This window comes from Palaemon carinicauda, chromosome 2 (genome assembly GCF_036898095.1).
Source record: "Palaemon carinicauda isolate YSFRI2023 chromosome 2, ASM3689809v2, whole genome shotgun sequence".
NCBI lineage: Eukaryota > Metazoa > Arthropoda > Malacostraca > Decapoda > Palaemonidae > Palaemon > Palaemon carinicauda.
This window is the reverse complement of record NC_090726.1, coordinates 119,696,116-119,721,530: the sequence shown is the minus strand read 5'-3', so window position 1 is coordinate 119,721,530 and position 25,415 is coordinate 119,696,116. Positions and strand designations below refer to the sequence as shown.

Below are 25,415 nucleotides of genomic sequence, written 5' to 3'. Positions count from 1 at the left end.
CTTTGACTTATATTCTTCTAAGAAATTAATGCTGTCTTCGGAAATCCCAAACCTTTTCTTGACTGCTAAGGCGAGAAAATCATGAGATGAAGGTTCTGGGATTTCTCTGATGAAGCTGGGGAATCCATAATAAAGCAGAAAAAGCTTCGAAAATAGCGAGATAACACAGGGAATACTGGTCAGCAAAGCTACAAACGAAAGAATGGTTTGGTGGCGCCGTGCGGTGGCGAATGGCCGAACTATTTACAGTACATTAGGAGAGTCGAGTAGTTTTACCTCTTGAACGACTCTCTTATTTTCTTGCCACTTTCCCTCTCAAAGTTAAAGGCTATTTGGGGTGTAAATAGCTAAGAGATGTGTCAAGATACGTCCTTACGCGATATCCCTTGGAGAAATTTAAGGGATACTCGCTCCAGGAGTTAGAATTCTGGATACCTTCGGTAAATTCTCTGGGATATATCACTGTAGTCACATATAACTTAGGAAGCTACTAATGAAGGAACTTCCATCAGGACGACATGGCCTAAGCCCAAAAATACTTTTTTGGGCTCAGGCCATGTCGTCCTGATGGAAGGTTCCTATAAGTAGCTTCCTAAAGGATATTTGACTACAGTGATAGTCCCAGAGAATTTACCTTTAGGTCTCCAGAATTCTAACGCCTGGCGCGAATATCCTTAAAATCTCTCCTAAGGATATCGCATAAATCAGGGGACGTATATCTTGATACGACACATAGCAATCTTCACCCCGAATAGCATTTACACTTCGAGGGGGAAAGTGGCAAAATTTGAAGGGGAGCCTATATCAAGGTTACCCTTCCTCCCTTACTACTACGAGTATCCAGATGGCGCTATACGTCACCCCCACGCTTATTCCTATAAGTGTAGAGGTATCGCTTGGTGATTTTCCTTGATATCTGTCTCATTACCCTTTGGTTTTTTACGGATATCATGCAATCTCCAGCCTCTTCTGCCTCTGGAAAGTTGAGTATTTGATCTTTGCAATGCATAAATTTTAGCTCCTGCCTCACAGTGAAATTAAGTTAAATTAAGTGATGGAGCTTTGCCTTAACCGGAGGCGCCATGGGCGCTGTCGTTCATAACGCTTGAGTTATTTAGTTAGCCTGAACGACTTTCCCGGTGTTAATAGCATGAATATTTACGAAGCTATTCAGTCTTCATTGCTAGGAAGTTATTTATATTATGCCGATTGTATTCTTGATTGTTTCAGCGATTTAGGTAACCGAACCTTGCTCGTGCTAGGCTTCCTAGCCATGTGTTTTAGTTTACTTTCATGCATGATATATTCCTTTTCCTCTGCGATCGTATACGAGAGAGTTTCAGCGATTAAGGTAGTCGAATCTCACCCGCCACTAGGCTACTAGGGTAGTGGCTTTAGTATACTTTCATACATGTTCCCAGTTTACCCTCATGTATCGTTTTATCAATTCAGGCGGAGATAGATATCTCCTAGAATTATTATATAAACCGATACTCGTCTCCAGTGGAGATTTAAGGGGTAATCCCTCCTTCCCTCTGGGTGCAGCCTTAGGCTACAACTCTAGCTTAGTCTTGCCATCGAGTAGACACTCCGGCTTGACTGGGCTAGTGTTCTCTGTCTCTTCCCTTGGCCGGCAGATAGCAGGCTTTGGGTTTCGGTCAGAACCTCAGAGTATATAGTCTTTTGCTGGCGGCTGGCCGGCAGGGTGAATAGTCATTCCCCTGCCGGACTAAGCTGCCGGCATAGGAGGCTAGACCTCCCTACGCCGCACTTGAAGTGGTTGTATGATGCCGCCACCTTCTCCCTGCGGTCTAGAAGACTAGTTCTGTGCTCGCAGACCCTAGGCTGAAGAATAGACATTATTCTGCCGCCTAGGATGGCGCCGGCACTGAAACTCTGTTTCTCATATGTTGAGAGGAGGCGGCAAGACTGCCGCCGTCCCCTTAACTATATTGGCAGACCCTAGGTTGGAGATTAGATAGTCGCCTGCCGCCTAGGACGGCGCCGATATTGAAACAGAGTTTATTTGAGGTGTGGTAGGACCGGCAACCCTGCCGGCTCCTTTCACACCTCATACACGACCCTTTTCCCTACCCCCTCTGTGCTTTAGTGATGGCCTAGCCATCGCAACCCTTTGGCCATCATCCTACAATCTCACCGCTTGCCGGCGGGTTGTGGGGCCGGCCGGGGCTCCTACATGTAGCTACTTAGTCGTTCAGCCTTCCCTTATGGACGCAAGGCTCCGGGAAAAGCTGTGCCGGCTGGGCCGGCTACCGGTGGGAGACCCCTATACTGAAGAGTGTTCTTCAGTCCTCTCTTGGACTGCCATCCACATACCAGTGACCGGCAGTGACCGGCAATGTTTTGTGTTTGGATGGAAGCTTGAATACATTCTCCTCATTCCATTTGAACCCTCATTCTGGAGGAAGTCAGTAAGATTGAGTACTTACATCCTTATTTATTGTTAATACACATTTAATAAGGTACCTTTCACTCCTTACTTTCTATCTCTCTATCAGCTAGTGCTGCCGGGTACTAACTTATCTGCCGGCGGGTCGATGCTGCCGGCCACTACCCCAGCTGGCAAGATGTCGGCTGGACCGGTGCGCCGGTACCGCCGGCTGGACTGTGCCGCCAGGTGCTAGCCTAGCCGGCAAAACTACAGTATGTGACTATACAATAGCCAGTATATTTGCAGTATAGATCATACTGCAGACAGAAAACTATAGTATAAATTATACAGTAGTTATTTTCCAACATACCCTGTGTATCCTTGCACAGTCTATTGTTGAGACCAATTATATAGGGAAAGAAAAGGTATCTTTCAACATACTGATAGATGATCAGTTACTATTTACCCACATTATTGAAACCTTTGGAAAGTCAGTCTTAAGTTACACTTATCTATCCTTACAGGTTAGAACTCTTTCACTGGGTTTCCTGAATAGGAAAACTCTATGTTTTAATTATGGGGGAGGTCGCAGCAATTGGCTGACCAGGAAACACAAGTATGTGTCTTTCCTAATTCCTGTCTAGCTTGTCTATCCTAAGCTATATGCAAAAATATATGCTAAGATATTAACAATAATATTTTATATAGTTTGTCAGGTGAGATGAACTACCGCATACTCATTTATTTTTTCCTCTCTTTATAGGAGGACCATCCCAAGTTCCTTAGAGTCTTTTGCAACGTGAGGAGCAAGGACTTCTGTGGCCATGAAGAGTGCAGGGCTCATTCTCTCTGCTCCATTTCTAAGGGACCTCTGAAGTACTGCGACCCCCAGGACTGCAATGTTTGCAAGGCCTTGGATACTGAGGCTTTTGATGACCCCAAGACAGCGGAGTCAAGGGATGCAGCACAAAGTAAGCTGGGCAGATGGGTTCGTGCCTTTCAAAGGAATTCCACGGGACCTTACCTTCCGAGTGAATGGATGCGCGCCTGTCTGTTCCCTAAGGTGGGGAAGGAAGCTGTCATACCCCAGCCTTAACCTGAGATCCCTTGCGTCCAGATTTCCGTAGGTACGGACGTCTCTGACGCAATGAAGGACATCCACCTAGATGAGAGGATGTCGGAGGTGTCTGAGGACACTGAAAAAGACCTTCTAGCGGAAGGGCTAGAAGAGGAGTCTACCCTGGCTCCCGAAACTGAAGAGGATGACGTCGAATCGGAGTCCGTTTCGTCAGTTCCGGCCCCAGAACCATTACCCTCTACGTCTTCTGCTCCTCCATCAGATGACATGAATAAAGCATTGGCCAGTCTCATGGCTATGATGGAGAATCTTCGTAAGCAGAACGAAGAAAGGGACGCTGAACTGAAGGGAAGGATGGACCATCTCGCCGCGTCCCGTGGGTCTCAGAGAAGACTCAACGTGAAAGATCTTCCACCTTGCTCTGATGTGAACCCTTGGAGGCATGCAGAATACATTTCGATTACCAACGGTAAGATATTCATATCAGAAAAGCTGGGGGCTGTCCTTATAGAGGAAGTCGACTTCTGTCCCAGCTTTAAGTCTTACCCAGACTGCTTTGTCCGCTTGAAGGCGAAACCTACGTCCAAGGAGGAGACAGAACCAAAGGAGATCATAGTTCTTGACCATGAAAAAGCTCAAGCTCTGTTGTCAAGTAGCCTGAAAGGCAAGGGCTTCACTAACTCGGAAGTGTCAGCCCTTAGCAAGAAACACCCCTCCTTTCTTGCTCCAGCCAACCTAGCCTTTCCCTTTACTGCAAAAGGTTTTAAGGCAGTTATGAAAGCAATAAAGGCAGGCAAACCTTGCCCTACACTCGAGGAGTGTAGACCCTTATCCCTAGCCCTGCCTACGGAGGATAAGGACTGGAAGGAAATTCCCCTTACCTTCTCAGTTGGGAAGTTGGAGGCAGATATTGCTGGATGCCAGTTCAGCGAAAACCTCCCTAAGCTGTCTGAATTTCTCTTGCGTAGGGAGCAAGAGACAAAGGAAAGACTTGCCGCATTCCTGTCCCTCCAGATTTGCTTGGAGGCAATGGCAAGCAATAGCAGAACCCCAGACATGAATATGGTTATGGCCAAATCACATTTGGCTACGCTGGCCAAGGACCTATATGGCTTCGTTAGAGCCAGATGTGCATGTAGGGAGTTCGTGTTTGCTTCGGCTGCAGTAAAGCACGAACCCAGGATGCTGATAGCCTTCAATATCTGGGGAAAAGACCTCTTCCCGAGCGAAGTGGTCAAAGAAGTAGTTGACAAGGCCACCATGGAGAATAGAAATCTTCTCCAGAAGTGGGGCATGTTGGCGAAGAGGAAGTCTTCCCGGATGAGGGTCCCCAACCTAAGAGGAAGACGAAAAGACCCAGGTTGCCCTCTCGCCCTGTCAGACAACAGCAGCAACAACTTCCCGCAGTTCCCATGACCGCAGTGCCCCAGATGGTGGCACAACCCCAACCAACTTACCAGATGGTACCTCAGCAGCTGGTGGCGCAGTCACCAGCATTTAACATTGCGTATGAGAGGCAGACCACTACCTTTCGTCCTAAAGGTAGAGGGTCGAAAAGGGGCTCCTCTAGATACCCTTCAAGAGGAAGAGGGGGCATGGGAGGATGTGGTCAAGGAGGCAAGTCCTCCGGACAGTCGAAGCAATGAGATGCTTCCGGTAGGAGGAAGACTCCAACAATTTCAGGATCGCTGGACCTTCGATCCTTGGGCCCACAGCCTAATCAAGAACGGACTAGGATGGAGCTGGAGGACAGCTCCACCATCATTTTCTCAATTCTTCCAACACTCCACCCCCATCCTGGAAGAATACACCCGAGAACTCTTGAGCAAACAGGTGATAAGGAGGGCAAAGTCCATCAAATTCCAAGGAAGGTTGTTTTGTGTTCCCAAGAAGGACTCAGACAAACTCAGAGTCATTCTGGACTTGTCGCCACTCTACAAGTTCATAGAAAACAACTAGTTCAGGATGTTAACCCTTCAGCACATAAGGACCCTGCTGCCAAAAGGGGCGTATTGTTTTTTGCTTAGTATTTTCCCACATTCCTGTTCCTCACCTAATATCTATCTATTTTCCCCGATATCCCTTCTTTTATATATGGGATATCCGCACTACGATTCGTTATTTCTTATACTCTGTCGAAAGTGATGGCTTGAAGGGAAGCGCGTGCTAGTCTCATTAAAATAGTGTAGAGGCGGGAATAAAAAAAAAATACTATGCTTAATTTCAGATTTACAGAATAGGTTATATTTGCTACACAGCATAAGATTCATGTTGTTATTATTATTTACATACTTACTGACGTAAGGTACAAAACATAAGGAATTGTAGTGCGAATATCACATAGGCCTATATGAAAGAAGGGATATCGGGGAAAATAGATAGATATTAGGTGAGGAACAGGAATGTGGGAAAATGCTAAGCAAAATGATACAAAGAGAGAGAATGCAAGACTATTTAAACTGAAAGGAATAGGCCGAACTATATTATGAAAGAAAAAAAAAAACTGCGTCTACGAGTCAGAAGGGATCGTTTTCCTGCCAGGCCGCTACAGGCTGTTCTTTTACCTCCCCATAAGTTTTCACAAATATCGGGTTTTATTAATTCCATGTTTTTGGTAAATTCCGGTATTCAAAGAAAGTTTGTAATAACATGTTTAACTTATGTTGAGGGTAATTTATCCCAATTTATGTTAAAATATGTGAAAAATTACAAAATTACAAAGCGTGCATCCGAAAACAAGCTGCTGTCGTTGACTTCGGCGGATTGTGTTATTAAATTTAGCCTTACCAAGACGATTCTTTATAATATATTTATTCTTTCACATTGTTTATTGACAAAACATATATCTGATGGAGAAATATAGGTTAATAAATAAGTTTCGATTCACATTACTTGGTAATCATTCGAGAACAATGAAGGTGTTCGGACAAAAATATTTCCGACCAATCAGGTATCAGGAACCTTTCCGAGCTAAAAGGGCACCCCTGTAATTCGGTGCAAATATGCACCGCTATAAAAAATAGACTATAGTACTGTTCAATGTCAAATGAAGATTAAAATGAGCAATCAGAGATTTCAGACCTCCTCCAATGAATATTGCCAACATTTAACTTTAGTGTATGGACATTGGCTCCCATTTTTTATATGCTGACTGTACAGTAGATGGTGAAAGTGCAATGTTGACCCAGAATCGTGATCTTGATCCACATCGCCTCCAAAATTTCATGGTCTTCTGATGTATAATTTCTATCCATTGTTAAAATTTGGTGAAAATTCAATGTGTCAATTTGTTTTAACGTAATCTTTAAAATGGTGAAAAATGCAAATCCTGATCTAAAATCCAGATCCAGTACTGGATCATCTCCATAGGTTAATGGAGTCGTTCATGGCCAAAGATCTATCTATGGTGGAGATTTCGTGAAAATCTGTCAGTTTGTTTTGACATAATCTTTAAAATTGTAAAAAATGCAAATACGGGGCTAGAATCCAGATCAGGATCCGGATCATCTAAGACCTAAGATTGATCTGTAGTGAAATTTTGTCAAAATCCGTTGAGTAATTTTGATGTACAGTAATCGTATCCACAGACAAATAAATGAGTTGTTAGATAGCCAGGTTAATAACCAACTCATCAATGGCATTACAATGGTTCATTGTAGGACGGAAATGCTCAGTCCAGCTGTTTAGAATCTCAGTTCACTCTTCTAGCACAGTTGTGTCATTAAGTGTGCACACGGGAGTGATTTTAATTTTTCTTCAAGGCTATATATGGATTTGATGGGATTATGAAAACCTTGCTTGTTGATTTGGTCAGCAAAAGCTTGAATTTCTTTACCCTTTTCTATCCATCAGCAGTTCTGTTGCATACTTATTTGATGTATGCAACATAAATCTTTTGGCTAGTGCAGATGAGTGTGGGTTTGCAAAATATGTCATGAGCTTTTCAGTTTTGTTCAAGTAGCTGGTGTTTGGTGTCAGAAGTCTCATTAAACCATCTCCATGAGAGCACTTAGCAAAGACAGCTGTAGCTTCTGCAGTATCTCATATTAGTTTGCAGAAATTTGTTCTTCCAGTATCAGTCTTCTTCAAAAATTTTAGCTAAGGAAGAGAGACCCTCAGCATTTAAAGTCGAGCAAAAACCATTTGAGGGACATGAATTATGGGTAATTATACATTGATTTTACACCACTTACACTAACTGTATATTTCCCAATTAGTTGTCTAGTGTTTATTATGTATTTCTGTCCAATACTATTGCTTCAAATTATTCGTTTATAGGTATCTCCACCGAAAAACCAGGTTTCCCACTGGGATCCCCAATAATTGTTATTATAAGGGGGAAGGGTTGGAATACTCATGAATAGATGGTTTGCCACCAATATGCACAGTCAGAAATGGGTAAAATGCTAAATAATGAGTAGGAAAAAATATGTGTCGTGTATTTGGCTAGAAATTAAAGTATCATATATTTACCATTTTTTGAATGGCATATTCATTACTTGGCTATTTTAACCAATTAAGAGCTTTCAATTTTTTTTCGCATAAGTTCTCGGATGTTACTTTACAAGAACCATTTTCTACCTCTGTTTCAGTTCCAGCATGACCACAGTCAGAAGAAAATATCTCCCAGAGAGGTGTTCAAACATTTTGAAATTTAGTGTAATTTCCCCTATTTCAGTAAATGATCTTTTTGGGCTCAGGCCATGTCGTCCTGATGGAAGGGTTCCTTTAGGTAGCCTTCTAAGGGATATTTGCTATAGTGATACTCCCAGAGAATTAAACCAAAGGTCTCCAGGATTCTAACTCCTGGGGTGAGTATCCAATAAAGGATATCGCATAATATCAGGGGACGTATTCTAGATACCACACATGGCAATCTTCACCCCGAATAGATTTAACTCTTTGATGTAAGTGGGAAGAGTGGCAAAAGAAAGGGGATGCCGTTCTAGGTACCCGGTGGACCTCCTTCCCTAACACTACTGCGACGCCATTCCTTTTCTGGTAGCCTGGTAAGCGTGTTGTGCTCCCCGTTAGCCCTGTGTTTTTTTACTAGTTTTTGGAATTTCATCATGCAATCTCCAGCATCTTCGTCATCTGGAAAGTTGAGTATTATTTCTTTCCTGTGTATAATTTTAGTCTCCCTTTTCACAGTTAAATTCCAATAATTTAAGTGTGTTTGGGTGAGCGTTGCCGAGAGCGGAGGCCATTTTACGACTGCTGTCGCCCGTTACATTCACATATTATTTAGCTAGTAGGGCGACACTTCCTGGTTTTAAAGCTATAATATTAGCTAGCTAGGCAAATTATACAAACAGTGGTATTGCATACATGAAAATTATTCCTCTTTCTATTATGTAACTTTACTTTTCCTATGCGGCGGGAACCCCGGCAGTACCAATTACCTTGGCTGGGGCTCCTACCAAAGCAAGGCTAGTCTTGTTCATATATACATTAGTAAAGTAATTCCCCCTGTTTGGCCTCACCCTATCGTTCCTTCTCGATTCGTTTGAGATATTACATTCTCTAGAATCTATAGACAAGTTATGATATTCATTCTCTCTCAGAGAGAAGAGGCTAAACCCTTCTTCCCTCCCCGAGTGTCGCTGCCGTTACAGGTGGCAGCCACTGTCTATCTTCATTGCCGTCGAGTAGAACGAAGTTTTTACTGCTTCCGGCTTTGATTTAGATAGTGGCTTACTCAGGGTGTCCTTGTCTTGCCATAGACGATGTTGTCAGCACAGGAAGCTATGCTTCTTCAGTTCATTGTTTGAGGAAGGCGGCATACCTGCCGCCACCTCTGATATCAATGAACTATAAGACCCTCAACCCTTCCCCCTCTGTCCTTTAGTGACGTCATGCCGTCACAAGATTCTTTTGCCGGTATCCTAACAGTCATCCCAGCTTGCTAGGGTGATTGCGTTACCGGCTGGTACCCTGCCGGTAGCAGTTAGTTCAGCCATCTCTTCCACCTTCCTCCTAACTCCCTTGCTTCACAGGAAGGGAATAATATTGGGGGGAAGATTGAGACGGCTCCTGACGGCTTCCGGTGGGAAATCTAGCATACTTTAGAAAGTCCTCAGCTCTCCCTTGAGCTGCCATCCACATTCATTGCCGCCGACTTCATTGCCGACGACAGGCCTTTTGTGGATGGGTGGGAGCCAGAATCTAATAGATTCTTTCCCCTTCCATTGGAACTTTCATTCTGGTAAGGAGACAGTAGGCGGTCTTATAGTCCTCCTACACTTCCAGCTGTTATGTTCATTCATAATAGTATTAAACTCTCCTTCCTTTATCTTTCTCTCTCTCTCTATCGGTTAGCACCGTCAGGTACTAACCTAACACCGGCAGTGTCTGCCGGCAAACTACTGTATACAACAATACAGTAGTACATATGTTTTTTGGGCTCAGGCCATGTCGTCCTGATGGAAGGTTCCTTTAGGTAGCCTTCTAAGGGATATTTGCTAGTGATACTCCCAGAGAATTAAACCGAAGGTCTCTAGGATTCTAACTCCTGGGGCGAGTATCCAATAAAGAGTATCGCATAATATCAGGGGACGTATTCTAGATATGACACATTTGATAAAATTAATGTATGGAACAATCGTAAAATAAACAATTTTAGGCTTCAAATTACATTTAATTAATAATTTACAAGACATGATTAAGATAGCTAACCATTAATAATAATGACCATTATCTATATATGAAATAGCGAAAAACTGTAGTTATTCCGAAGGAATGGCGTGAAAGGAGTTGAGTCACTGCACTCCTCCGTCTTGAGAAGGAACCCGTCAAAAGTGAGGGATGCAAACTTCCTCCTCCCGATGTCCATTAATTATCAAAGGAAATACAAGGACCTGACAACACAAATAAGTACGATAAAAATTATCGATACAAAGATTATAGGTCAGTAATACTTTATATGCAAAATTTATTTACATATAAAGCAAATTAGAAATTAGAAATGGTAGAAAAAAATCTACAACACTTGTATAAATTACGTCGAAGAAAAATAACTATTCAACATCTCTTTCTATTTGATGAATTACGTAAACACAAATGAAAGAGAAATACAAAAATTTGTTATCGGATAGCACTGAATAAAAAGATAGGTTATTAACCTTAATAAAATTTAAGTTAATGTATATTGATAAATTTGATGTTAAATACTCTTTAGGTCCTTTTAATTTATTCAATGAGCGTGATGGGGGATCAAAGTTGATACGGAAAAAAACTTTAAACTAATGATCGGACAGTACTTGAACTTGCATTAACTCATTGTACTCACATCTTCATTAGTCCCGATCCGCTGAAGTGAGATTCCAAAGTCCCGTGGTGGAATGGACTATACGTAGCTCAGAAAAAAGGTGTTATAAAGCTTGCTGCCATTCTGACGTCCAAGTCCATGAGCCATCCTCGGCCGCTAAGGTTTTAGCTTGCCATATTAATGATAATGAATCACCCAACTGACTCTCTGACTGTCCTGGTGCACACCGACCAGTCACCTCTCAAACTCCAACCCAAACTGGAAAAAATCAGCAACTACGGGGCAGACTTTACTTCTTTCGTTAACCAACAGACGATGTTCCGAGATCTCAAACGACCGTATGGGCTTGTTGATCGTAAATGAGCATAATGTAAGCACTTTTACTAAGGTTATTACTATTTTAGTCGGGTGAGACCCAAGAACATCATAACATTAAATTTAAAAAATCAATCATACATTGAAAGAAAACAAATATGACAAAATTAAAAAATAGATTAAGTTATTTCTTAATCAAAAAAAATAAAAAGGAAATATGATAGGCTTATTTTTCCTTCAACACATGGCAATCTTCACCCCGAATAGATTTAACTCTTTGATGTAGGGGGAAGAGTGGCAAAATAAGAGGGTGCCGTTCTAGGTACCCGGTGGACCTCCTTCCCTGCTACTACCGCGACGCCATTCCTTTTCTTGTAGCTCTCTAAGCGTGTTTTGCTCCCCGTTAACCCGGTGTTTTGTTATAAGTTTTTGGAATATTCGTCATGCAATATGCAGCATCTTCATCTTCCGAAAAGTTGAGTATTAATTCTTTCCTGTGTATAATTTTAGTCTCCCTTTTCACAGTTAAATTTCAATAATTCAAGTGTGTTTGGGTGAGCATTGCTGAGAGCGGAGGCAGCCATTTTATGGCTGCAGTCACCCGTTACAATTGCATTTTATTTAGTCAGTAGGGCAACATTTCCCGGTATTAAGCTAAAATATTAGCTAGTTAGGCAAATTATACATGAATATTATTCCTCTTCCTATTATGTGGCTTTACTTAGCGTATGCGGCGGGAGCCCCGGTGGTATCAACTACCTAGGCCGGGGCTCCAGCCAGAGCTAGGCTACTCTCGCTCAAATATACATTAGTAAAGTAATTCCCCATATTTAGCCTCAACATATCGTTCCTTCTCGATTCGTATGAGAATTTACATTCTCTAGAATCTATAAATAAGTTACGATATTCATTCTCTCTCAGAGAGAAGAGGCTAAACCCTACCTCCCTCCCCGAGTGTTGCCGCCGTTATAGGGGGCAACCACTGTCTCTCTTCATCGCCGTCGGGTAGAACAAAGTTCTTGCTGCCTCCGGCTTTGTTTTAGATAGTGACTAACTCAGGGCGCCCTTGTCTTGCTGCTGACGATGTCATCAGCTCAAGAAGCCTTGCTTCCTCAGTTTATTGTTTGAGGAAGGCGGCATACCTGCCGCCACCTCTGATATCAATGAACTCTAAGACTTTCCCCTTCTGTCATTTAATGACGTCATAGCCGTCACAAAATTCTTTCACCGGTTTTCTGACAGTCATCCCGGCTTGCTAGGGTGACTGCGCTACCGGCTGGTACCCTGCCGGTAGCAGTTAGTTCAGCCATCTCTGCCACCTTTGCCCTTACTCCCTCCTTCACAGGAAGTGAATAATATTGGGGGGAAGATTGAGACGGCTCCTGCCGGCTGCCGGTGGGAAACCTAACATACTTTGGGAAGTCCTCAGCTCTCCCTTGATCTGCCATCCACATTCATTTCCGCCGACGTCATAGCCGGCGACAGGTCTTTTGTGGATGGGTGGAAGCCAGAATCTGACAGATTCTTTCCCCTTCCATTGGAACTTTCATTTAGGCAAGGAGACAGTAGGCGGTCTTATAGTCCTCCTACACTTCCAACTGTTATGTTTATTCATAATAATAGGAAACTCTCCTTCCTTAACGCTTTTTCTCTCTCTATCAGTCAGTACCGCTAGGTACTAACCTAACACCGGCAATGCCGCCGGCAAAACTACTGTATACAACTATACAGCAGTACACATGTTTTCTAACATACTTTGTGTTTCCTATTGCAGACAATTGTTGGGGCCATGATATCATGTTGAGGTTGAGTACTCCTTCAACACCCAGATGGTTTTCCTCGATCATCAGGGCCCTAAAATACCCGATCAATATTAATATATACTACAGGTGGATAATGTTAGTATAAGACATTTACTAACTCTAACTCTAGTTCCTAGAGTTTTTTCTACTTTGTATTCTCCCTATCAGGGAAACTGAATATTAATACTGACAGAGGTCTTAGCAATAGCCTGGGAGAAGAAACACAGATATGTGTCTTTTCTACTTCCTTTCAAGCTTACTATCCTAAGGTACTATAAACAATAGTGATTACTATTGTTAATAAAAATTGTATCCTTTTATATCACTGATATAAAAAATATCAATACTCATTGGGCCCTTTTTCCTTTACAGGAGGAGCCGACGGAGAAGTGTGCAGCGTTGTTCTGCAACCACAAAGGTAAAGACTTTTGTGGCCACACGAAGTGCAGGACACATGTCCCCTGCTGCATCATGTCAGGAGTCCTGAAGTATTGGGACCCGAAGGGTTGCCCCACCTGCTCAACCCTGCTGGCCAACGGCTTCGGAGAAGCCCCCTAGTCACCATAGAGACTAGGGATACAGCGAGGGAGACCCTTTGCAAATGGGTAAGAAGGTTCCAGAAGAACTCTCCAGGACCATACTTACCTAATGACTCCCTAAGGGGCCTATTGTTCCCCAAGTCTCTGCCGAACGCGGTTGTGTCCCAGGAACAGGTCCAGACCCCTTCATACAACTGAAGCTCGACTCGGACATCAACAAGGCACTGGAAGGCATGGACATCCACCAAGAGAGGATGTCAGAAGTGTCCACTGACACTGAACAGGACCTACTGCTAGGTGGCCCTGAAGAAAATGTGGAACCTCCACAAGCGGAGGAAGAAGGATCTGTATCAACGGCAACTGACGACCCTCAGTTCGCTGTGACAGCATACCAACCTATGCCGTCAACATCCTCGGCCCCAACTCCACAACCAGTTGCACAGGTCAACAAAAATGAAGAGATCCTTACATCGATTCAACAGATGATGGAAGTGTTCCAAAAGGAACAAGAGACGATGCAGGAATCGCTCAAGCAGCAGCAGATACTGTTGAAAGAGAGGATGGACTGCCCCGGATCCACCAAGGGCACCGCTAAGAAGCCCCTTAGAATATTGGATTTCCCTCACTGCTCCGAAACTAATCCCTGGAGGTATGCGGAGCATATGCCCATGATGAATGGGAAACTGTTTGTCTCTGAGCAGTAGGAGAACCAGCTGATTGAAGACCTTGAGTTCTGGCTTAACTTTTCGGCCTACCCAGAGTGCAATGTGAGACTGCGGGATGAAAATGCAGCCCGAGAGGAAACGGTACCCAAAGAGGTCATTGTTTTTTAACATGACAAGGCACAAGCCATCCTCCTGAAAGCCTTGAAGGGAGCCGGGTACACCAACTCCAAAGTCTCAGCACTGAGCAAGAAACATCACACCTTTCTTGCCCCTTCCTCCATCTCTTTCCTCTTTTCGGAGAAAGCACTAGACTTTGCTGTCAAGGCAGTTGATGAGGGCAAACCCTGCCCAACCCTAGAGGAATGCAAGCCATTCTCTCTAGCATTGCCTATCTGCGAGGAGAAGTGGAAGGATGTCCACCTAACCTTCTCCGTCTCTAAGTTGTATCCAGAGATAGCAGGCCAACAGTTCAATGAGAACCTTCCAAAGTTGCCAGACCATCTTCTGAGGAGGTAACAGGAGTCGAAGGAGAGACTTGCAGCCTTCCTTTCTCATCAGAACTGTCTGGAAATGAGTGCAGGTCAACCTAACGCCCCAGAAATGTTCATCTTCCTAGCTAAGTCTCACATGAGTACCCTTGTGAAAGACTTATATGCTTTCCTCAGAGGGAGGAGAGCCTGTAGAGAGTTTGTTTTGGCCTCAGCAACCATCAGTCACGAACCAAGGAGGCTGATTACCTCAAGCATCTGGGGTAAAGACCTTTTCCCACAGGAACTGGTCCAAGAGATCATTGCCAGAGCAACCACGGAGAACAGGAAACCTCTCCAAAAGTGGGGCATGAACTCAAAGAGGAAATCTTCCTTGGACGGAGATCCCCAGCCCAAGAATGAAAAGGCAAGGAAACCACACAGACCTGCACAACTTCCTGCCGTGACTATGACCACGATGCCTCAGACCACCTTCCAGATGGTCCCTCAACAACTCGTAGCCCAGTCACCAGTTTTTAACCAGTCAACTTCCTTTTGCCCCAGTCAGAAAGGAAAAGGCCCTAAGATAAGTTCTCCCAGAGGTAACTCCTCTCGGGGCCGAGGAGAACGTGGTCACGGAAACAAATCCGCAGGACCCCAAGCAATGAGGGGTTCCAGGAAGGGGGCAGACTGCATCACTTTTGGGATCGCTGGACTTTCGATCCCTGGGCCCACAGCCTAATCCCGAATGGACTCGGGTGGAAATGGAGCAGAACTCCACCTCGTTTTCCAGAATTCTTCCAACACTCCATCCCCTTGTTAGAAGAATATACCTCAGAACTCTTGAGCAAGAAGGTAACAAGGAAAGCAAAATCCATCAAGTTCCAGGGAAGGCTGTTTTGTGTTCCCAAGAAAGACTCAGACAAACTCAGAGTCATTCTAGATTTGTCTCCACTCAACATGTTCATCGAGAACAATAAGTTCTGGATGCTTATTTTGCAACACATAAGGACCTTTCTGCCAAAAGGTGCATAAACGGTCTCAATAGACCTAGCAGATGCTTACTGGCATCTTTCAATGAGTCGCCCTTTCTCCTCCTACCTAGGATTCAAACTACAGAAGAAGAAGTTTGTCTTCAGAGCAATGCCCTTCAGACTGAACACAGCCCCAAGGATATTCACAAAGCTAGCAGACACAATCGTCCAACAGCTATGCTCCAAAGGAATTCAATTGGTAGCATATCTAGACGATTGACTGGTATGGGCAGCATCCAAGACTACTTGTCTGCAAGCAGCCAACAAGGTGATCCAGTTACTGGAACACCTGGGCTTCGAGATCAATCGCTAGAAGTCTCGTCTCTCTCCAGCTCAACAGTTCCAGTGGCTAGGAATCCAATAGGACTTAAAATCACACCACCTCTCCATTCCATCCAAGAAGAGGAGAGAAATAGCAGGATCTGTCAGGAGACTAATCCATCGCAAGAGGATTTCAAGACGCCAACAGGAAAGAGTATTGGGCTTACTCCAGTTTGCGGCAGTGACAGACCCTGTGCTAAAAGCACGTTTGAAAGATGCGTCAGGAGTCTGGAGGAAATACACCTCAAACGCGCGAAGAGATCAACTAAGGTTGACCCCGACCTTGTTGCACTGACAATTCCCCTGCAACCACCACAACCATCAGTGGTGATACACACGGATGCCTCCTTGGAAGGATGGGGAGGCCATTCTCACGACAAAAAAGTGCAAGGGAATTGGTTGCACCAGTTCAAAACCTTTCATATCAACATATTGGAAGCTATGGCAGTTTTCCTGACGTTGAAGAAATTATCCCCTCGCAGATCAATCCACATCAGATTGGTCCTGGACAACAAGGTGATAGTGAAGTGTCTAAATCGACAAGGCTCGAGATCACCCCACATCAACCATGTGATGTTAGCCATCTTCTACCTGGCAAGGAAGAAGGAATGGCATCTATCTGCAGTTCACCTACAGGTGTTCCGCAGTGTGACGGAGGACGCTCTATCCAGACGAAAGCCCATAGAGACAGAATGGTCCCTAGATGCAGACTCATTCTCTTTCATCTCAGAAAAAGTCCCAGAACTGCAAATTGACCTCATCGCAACAAGCGACAACAAGAAACTACCTCGTTACGTAGCCCCTTATATGGACCCTCAAGCAGAGGCGATGGACGCCATGTCCCTCGACTGGAACAGGTGGAATCGCATTTACCTGTTTCCACCAATCAATCTCCTACTAAGAGTCCTCGACAATCTAAGATCCTTCAGAGGGACAGCAGCTGTAGTGGCCCCCAAGTGGCCCAAAAGCAATTGGTTCCCTCTGGTCCTAGAGCTGAAACTGAAGCTGTTTCCTCTGCCGGATCCAGTACTATCTCAACTGGTCCAGAAGTTGAATGTCTACGCTTCATCCTCGAGAACCAACAACCTACATCTCCTGATTTTCTCGCCCTAGCGGCGAACAAAAAGTTTGGAATCTCGAAGGATGAAGTTGACTTCATCGAGGAGTACAAGTCAAATTCGACTAGGAGACAATATGAATCGTCTTGGAAGAAATGGGTTCCTTTGTGAAAACAAGGAAACCGACAGAGATATCGATAGATTTCTGTCTTGTATTCTTCATACACCTCCACAAACAAGGCCTGGCCTCTACTATAATTACTTCTTGTAAATGGGCCCTGGCTAGACCACTTCTGTACGCTTTTGAGGTGGAGCTCTCAGGTGAAATCTTAATAAGATCCCGAGAGCGTGCGCTAGACTCAAGCCAGCAGCCCCACTAAAGCCCATCACGTGGTCTTTGGACAAAGTCTTGCACTATGCTTCAAACCTAGACAATGAGGATTGTACTCTAAAGGATTTAACACAAAGTCATTTTTTAAATTTTTTGCAATAGCCTCAGGGGATAGAGTTAGTGAAATAGTGGCCTTATCCAGAAACAAAGGCCATATTCAGTTCCTAGACTCAGGAGAACTGAACCTTTTTCCTGATCCTGCCTTTCTTGCCAAGAACGAGCTACCCACCAGGAGGTGGGGTCCTTGGAGAATCTGCCCATTGAAGGAATATGCCTCTCTGTGCCCAGTAGAGTGTCTTAAGGTCTATCTTTGAAGAACTTTAAACTTCAAAGGAGGACAGCTCTTCAGAGGCGAAACTTCAGAATCAAACGTATCTTTAAGACAACTGAGAGCGAAGCTCACCTACTTTATTCGCAGAGCGGATCCTGACAGTACACCCGCAGGTCACGATCCGAGGAAAGTTGCTTCTTCGTTGAACTTCTTTTAACATATGGACTTTGAAAGACTCCGCTCATACACTGGGTGGAGATCATCCAGGGTCTTCTACAAACATTATGCGAAGCAAGTACATAAAATAAAACATTTTGTGGTGGCGGCGGGCAGTGTCATTAAACCTGTCGTCTAGTGCTACAATGAACAGTGGACTGTTTCGGGTCTTTACAATGCATTGGGTGCATTGGTATACCTACCCTTTAGTGCAGATCACAGCTATGATCAAACATACTGTTCTATGTAGGTGCATATCTGACCAATACACCAGTGCCGAGTGAACGTTTGCGTCACAGTGTCTATGCATTTCCGAACATCTGAACATGTCAGATAGATTTGGTTTCACAACTCCATTGAGTGGCGTTATTCTGATAATGTATTTAAATATTTTTTCTACACGAGAAAATATGGGCCTTGACGTGTTGTAATGCTGGATCAGATTCACACTGTTGTAACTACATTGGATAAATTAGTTGCATAATAAAATACTTGAAACATATTTGCGTCATATTACTGCTCCCTCAGTTATAAATTAATAAAACACACTAGAGTTTTATTTAATCCCTGTATAGGGCTTATATCTTGAAATCACAATAATGATTTCTGAAGGAATGGAACTTACTCTCTTAAAGTAAGTAAAAAAGGTAGGCTTCAAAGTTTTCCCTTTTGGTTCCAACGGAAATACAAACCTTGAATCCTTATTGTCAATATCAACATTTTCCCTGCTGGGGGCAGGAAGCACTAAACCAGCTCCAGGTTTAGTAGAATTGACAGATCTCTGGAATTTCATATACAGGTCTAGTAGACCAGATAAGGAAATTTATTCTAGTTAGAAGGCACATACACAAACCCACAGCTAATAGTAATTTCAAGACAATTCTCTAGTATGCTTCCATCAGGACGACATGGCCTAAGCCCCAAAAACAGATTTTGATCAAAGTGAAAAATCTATTTTTGGGTGAGAGGGCCATGTCATCCTGATGGACCCACCCTTTTTGCTGACCCCTCCCAAAATTACTTTATCTGTGGCCATTTCTGCTTAACGACAACGAACGCTTTCCGTCCAGTATACTGTATAGCTATTCTTACTCATCTTGAAGTGAAAAATATCCATGAAATAATGACCCATAAGATTGGCGTGAGCATGGCTCATCCATGTACTGCTTGCTTGAACAGAGGAACAGTTAGGTTATGTTCATTTGTGAGCAGATAGAGCCACGGAGGTACAAAAGCCACCTGAGAAACGTGATATCAATTATAGGTGATTATGATACTTTGATTTTCCACAACTAACATGAACCATATGTTTTTCCAGCCGGTTATTTCATGTTTATTATGCATTTCTCCACTCTTATTGTTGAAAATTTCTCATTTTTTGGTATAACTCCACCCAGAACCCCAGTTTCCTGCTAGGATTCCCCATAATTGTTTTTATGAGGGGTTGGATTAGCAAAACTCATGTATGGGTCGTTTACCCCAATATTCATGGTCAGAAATGGATTAAACACATGATAGCAAGTAGAAAAAATAATGGTTCATATATTGGCTAGAAATTAAAATATCATATATTAACCATTCATACTCACACCACGTTTGCCACTCTTCCCCCTCAAAGAGTTAAATCTATTCGGGGTGAAGATTGCTATGTGTCGTATCTGAAAATACATCCCCTGATTTTATGCGATATCCTTAAATTTCTTTTATGGATAAATCGCGCCAGGAGTTAGAATTCTGGAGACCTTCGGTTAATTCTCTGGGATTATTACTGTAGCAAATATCCCTTAGAAAGCTACCTAAAGGAACCTGCCATCAGGACGACATGGCCGAGCCCATATATATATATATATATATATATATATATATATATATATATATATTTATTTATTTATATGTATACCATCTGTAATTTTTCTTAGGTTATGGTATTTTTTTATTTATAAATGACTTAGTTTCAAATGTTGTTAGTGATATTTTAGTATTGTTAGTTTTAGTAAGAAAAATCTAGTTTTAAGGATTTAAGGGTGTGGAGTTTGTGTTTTTTAACATGTTGCCACACTATGGTAGCTGCAGATGGTGTTTTAGTATTAATGGTATGGGGTGTACGTATGTGGGGTGATTCATATTGATTATGGTGCTTTAAAGTTTGTATTGGGTTATATGCCCTCATGTCAATTTGTAATTTTGTATATCTTAATAAATGTAAGTTTTCACAAGCTCTGTGTGGAACCTTTATGATTCTGGTGGTTTGGCGGCGTCAATGACCCCAGATGTCAGGATGCCTGAAAACTTTAAATCAATCAATCAATCTGGTGGTTTGAGATGAGTTTTGTATGATTGCTTGGCGTATGTTACGCCAGATTTCCATTTGTATGGCGAGTTGTAACTAGAGTTTTGATGCAACTCAAAATACACCTAATTATAGTGCTGTAAATAAGCATTCATAGTATAGGACATAAAATACACTTAATGACATGGAAACATAACAAGACTGAAACCACATGGAGGACTTAAAAAGAATAATGAATTAAAGCTGTAAAAAAGCCTTGTATCCACTAAACAGGGTAACAGAAAACCATTTTAACTCAGCTTACATTTAGTTTAGTTAGTTTTTTCTCTCACATACCTTCCTCCAGAACCTCAGGTGAACTGGATAGAAATAGATGGAATTTTGATATTGAAATTTATTATTTTTCGACTCTACTGAGGTTCACATAATTCCCCCTGTCAAGAGAATGTTGAATACAATTCAACTTCGTATACTGAAAGAGATTACCCATACCACTTAATTGCTAAACAATGCCATATCCTATACAGTATTATACTAGGTTGGGGAAGCTATTAAAGTGATGGAAATTGGAAAATTTAATTTATTTTATGGACTTCAACACTAGTGAACTTTTAGGAGGAAGGTATGTGAACCCCAAGTGAGCATAGAAATAATACATATTATTAAGTTTTCATTATTGATTGTTCAACAGCTGAAGTGAATTTGCTAATCAATTATGTTACCAAAACTTTTATTTAAAGGATCAACAATCTTACTTCAATATACAATTATGAATAATTTATTTGTGAAGAATAGCTCGAAATCCCATTCCTGTCAGATTTAGATTGTGCATACATGTTACAAAATTGAGTCACATCAGGGCCAGCCTGCTTAGATTTAAATAACAATAACACTGAATTGTTATAAAAAAAAAAATCAAAATTTGACTGCTAACAGTGCTGGTTATTTCTCCAGGTGAATCAGTGAATACTAGATTGAAAATTTACCAGACATGTGTCTTCATACATAATTTGTTCGCATCCAGACTCAATAGCACAGTTGAATGCTCTTAGAACTATGCCAGCCTGTGGGAGAAATATAATTAAACCACTCTCTATGATAAGCTCTGAAGTCAGTAATAGACATATAAACAACCTTTATATCTACAAACAACCTTTATATCATCATGTATCTAGGTCATGATGATGGGGAGATAGTAAAAAAAAATATTGTGTAGGTTTCAATAGAAGAAACACAGATAATGTTATGCCTGCCATGAATCCTTGTGACGTAAATTTTCATAAAGAGAGTACTCATTCCTAATATACACTGCCGTCCCCATGTACTAGAGTAGTCTTCAATTAAAAGAAGTATTGGTTTCTTGAAGGCTGGAATGAGCCTGGATGAGTACTTCAGTTGAAAAACCAAAGTTTTTGCAGTTGATTACCATAATATATGCAAGTAACTATAAGGTCATTAGTATAGCTATCGAGTCATGAAATATTTATACACATCAAGCAACACTTGCTAGGTCTAGATTTAAAGGTCCAGGATTTATTCAGCATCTCCATCTCCTATAGGGATAATGACTAGTTTTGGAAACATTTCAATTTTACCAGAATATTCAGCCATCTCAATATTGCGTATCCATTCATCTAGTTTGTACAAAGTTTATGAATTATTTTATGAGAATTATTTATTTATGACTAGAGAGCCTTTTAGCCTGCAGTATGACAACTGAGAATTTGACTTGATAACATGGTCACACTTTTGCATAACTAATTATTTGTTTTTCATTTACAGATGCTTCAATAAAGTCTAAAGACATTCATTGTCTTGGTATAACGACTCAAAGAGCAACTTTTCTGACTTGGAACCGTCAAACTGGTGAACCTTTTCACAACTTTATTACATGGAAAGATATTCGGGCAGATAATTTAGTGAAAGACTGGAATGAATCATGGACTTTAAAGGTATGCATGTTGATTTTTTGTTCGTGAGTTTACCTTAAAATCTTTCCACATGCTAGTTATTGGAGTTGAACTTAAACCATGTGCTTATAAATTATGGGTAAATATTTTTGACTAATCAGTCAATAAAGAATCAGTCTTGAAATGATATCTCCCTCACATTGCCATCTATTGATAAAAAAAATGTGAAAATAAGGTTTCAACTTGAAAAGATAACCAGGAAATAAATCAAATGATTTAACAGGGAGTCTTCCAACATTTAAGGATTGATCTTAGAGTTTTTGCTACTGATAGACCTCCAGTGGGTCCATCCAACAGTGACTTGAGGAACAATTAAGGATGCTCCTTCATTCTCCTGAGAGGAACCAATATTCGATCCTTTCGTCCCCTAACAAAAATCAATGAACAACCCAAACCATGACAGAGAACTTGAAGAGTTCCTGTTTGACTCATCCAGGCATATTGTCTTACTGGAGACATATGAGGAATCAGTAAAGAACCCTTCACATATAAAGTAAAATTTAACTACATCCAAAACAACATACTGTAGTCTGTTTCATTATTGGCAAAAGTAAATTCCAGCAGGACTTCATAAATCCATTAGTTGTATTTTTTAAAAATGAAATAATAACATGATTAACATGCCTTTAAAGGGAATAGAGATTGTATAGCGCCATGCGTGGCACTACTTATAGGTCTTTTGCAGTATCCTTTCAGCCACTTTTATCCTTTATCGTACCTATGTTTCCTCTTTCTTTTTTCCAGCTATCAATTTTCACTTCATAATACCATTGCAAGATTTTCATCTTATTACAAATGAGTGATAAGTAGCCTTACAAGCCACAGTGCTGGTTCTTAATTCCTAAGGTTAATCTAAATCCACCATTAACACCTATAAAGCTTAAAGATTACAGAAGCTATTCTAAATATTTTCTGCTTTAAGTAACACGAGCCTAATTTTTTTTTATGCAGTGGAATTTCTAGGTAATAAGATGTAGTTGAAATGATGATCCAAGACACCTCTTCCATATGAATAGCAGTATAGGAAAATAGGTTGGGCAGTTATAAGATTCCTTGCCATATCACTAAACATGAGCTAAATGTTGGAAATCATTGTCAGATTTGTACTGGCTCTTAATGGTATTTCAAAGATAATTCCTTGGGTCACGGTACTGTGCTCTGTTCATGAACATATATGCTTTGTTTATTGATGATCTTTCATATTTTGCTTATTAAAAAATAATAGTGGCAGATTAACTATTTGAAATTACCATTATTAGAATTGTAATTTTGAACATAATTTTGTGGCTTTAAAATCTATAGTGCAAGACAGCTATTTCCATGTATGTAATATGCAATAAAAAATAAAAATCATAAAATCAAATTTTGGTGGGTTGGGTTTTGAAAATAGTCACTTTGATTTATCATTTAGCTAGCTTCAAGGCAATTTTTTAAAATCCCTCTCTCATATCACCTGGGAAGTGAACTGTGTACAACGTAGTAGATTTTATAAAGTATTAGTCCTGCCTAAATTGATATATTGAGGATGTAAAATATTCAAACCTTCTTCATTGCTTGAATGTCTGAATGTAATCCATAACACAGTAATAAGAATAGCCATAGGGCCTTTATATGTGACGGGGGTGTCTGGAAGTGAAGTTCCATTGTTAATAGAACAGTTGCATCCTCTCAAGATGATCCAAGAACACTGTTTACTACTGGATCCTGAACACTCACTTGTTAGTGCTAAGTGTTAGACCCTGGTACACCACCTTGACCACTCGGCTAAGTCCAAGTGATGGGTAACACTGCCTTGTGGATTAGTCACTTGAGACAAAGGCTATAGGTGCTTCCCTAAGATTGAGCTATGCACTGGAGACAGACATTTGGGCAAGAATCATGATAATTTCTATTGGTAATCTACTGCAGCTTGGTCACTTGTTAGGTCATTAAGGTTTCTCCTTATCATCTAGGTGGCTCAGTTAATCATTTCACAGGACAAACAAGTGTCTTATCCTCATAAAATCATCAATTATCAAGTGTCTTTGGTGATGGGGCATGGGGATAGGTGCAGGTCTGTGTTGGGACTGGCAACTCTTAGCCTGAATCCTGCACAAAGGGTGGTGTATGTTGGATTCAGTCGCTGGCAGTGGAGACTTTTGGAGTGGCACTTGTCTTTGTCAGCCATATGTGCGACTGAGCTACCTTTTAAAGGAACCTCAAAGCTTACACTTTTAGAAAGAGGGGCTTAGAAAAAGTGACCCAAACATTGTCTACCCCAAACTTGATCATTATGTGTAAACATGGACATTCAGGCAGTGTACTTTGTGGTCAAACAGAAATTAATCATAGGAACCAGGATTATAAGGACACTTCAAGATCAGACTACTGGTGAAACTGCAAGATCGCACAGGAGAACTGCATTAATTGCCAGCAAACTGTGTAGATATAATATAAATATTGCTCTCACCAAAGTCGATGAAGGATATACCTTGTGAAGAGAATTAATGTAGATTCCTTAATGATGCATTGTGTGGGTTTTGCTGTTAAAGCCATTGCACGGAAATCGACCTGCAGTACCCTCAAGCATCATTGAAATGTTTATGACCTGGTGTATTCCACTGGGAAAATTATGCTTCTTGACACTCCTATGTGTTCATGGCCCAACTTTGGATGTTGATGAAACAACTAATGATTGACTTCTACCCTTAACGCTATGCTATAAAACATCAACAAAACTGACAAGGTAATCCTGCTGGGATCTTTTAGTGTTCGTGTTTGGATAAACAAGGCTGTATGGGGAAATGTCATAGGTCATCATGGCATAGGCAATATGAAGTCTAATGGTCTCTGTGTACTGCGCCAAGTCTTGTTATTACAAATAAACTATTCCAGCCCAGTGACAAACTCAAACCATGGATACATCCAAGATCCAAGCACTGGCACATTCTGGACTACAGCATTACCTGATAGAACCATATTGATAATGTAGACATAACTCATGTTCTGCATGGGGTGGTGTGCTGAACAGGTTATCAATTGGTGAGGTCCATTTTCAAATTAAAAATTCAACCTCATATCAGAAAGCAGGCTGGCTGCATGTTAGAAATCTAACGTTTCTGTGCAATAAAAGCAGGAGATAGAAGATCCTTTTTTATGCTTTAAATGCTGAGGGCCTCTCTTTGTTAACTGAAATTTTTGAAGAAGACCCTGACACTGAAAGGACAAATTTTTGCAAACTAATATGAGATACTGCAGAAGCTACAGCTGTATTTGTTAAGTGCTCTCATGCAGACTGTTTTATGAGACTTCTGACACCATACACCAGCTACTTGAACAAAAATTAAAAGATCATGACAT

General features: G+C 41.6%; 1 protein-coding gene across 4 annotated transcripts in view; it reads left to right on the top strand.

Moving 5' to 3' along the window:
* Window positions 1-25,415, top strand: part of LOC137626633 (putative glycerol kinase 5) — a 512,079-nt gene that overhangs the window by 177,131 nt on the left and 309,533 nt on the right. For all 4 annotated transcript variants that reach the window (XM_068357673.1, XM_068357669.1, XM_068357663.1 and 1 more), the window contains exon 4: window positions 21,889-22,058. In XM_068357673.1, coding sequence (XP_068213774.1) covers window positions 21,889-22,058 — 170 coding nt within the window. The remainder of the gene's footprint in view (window positions 1-21,888; window positions 22,059-25,415) is intronic.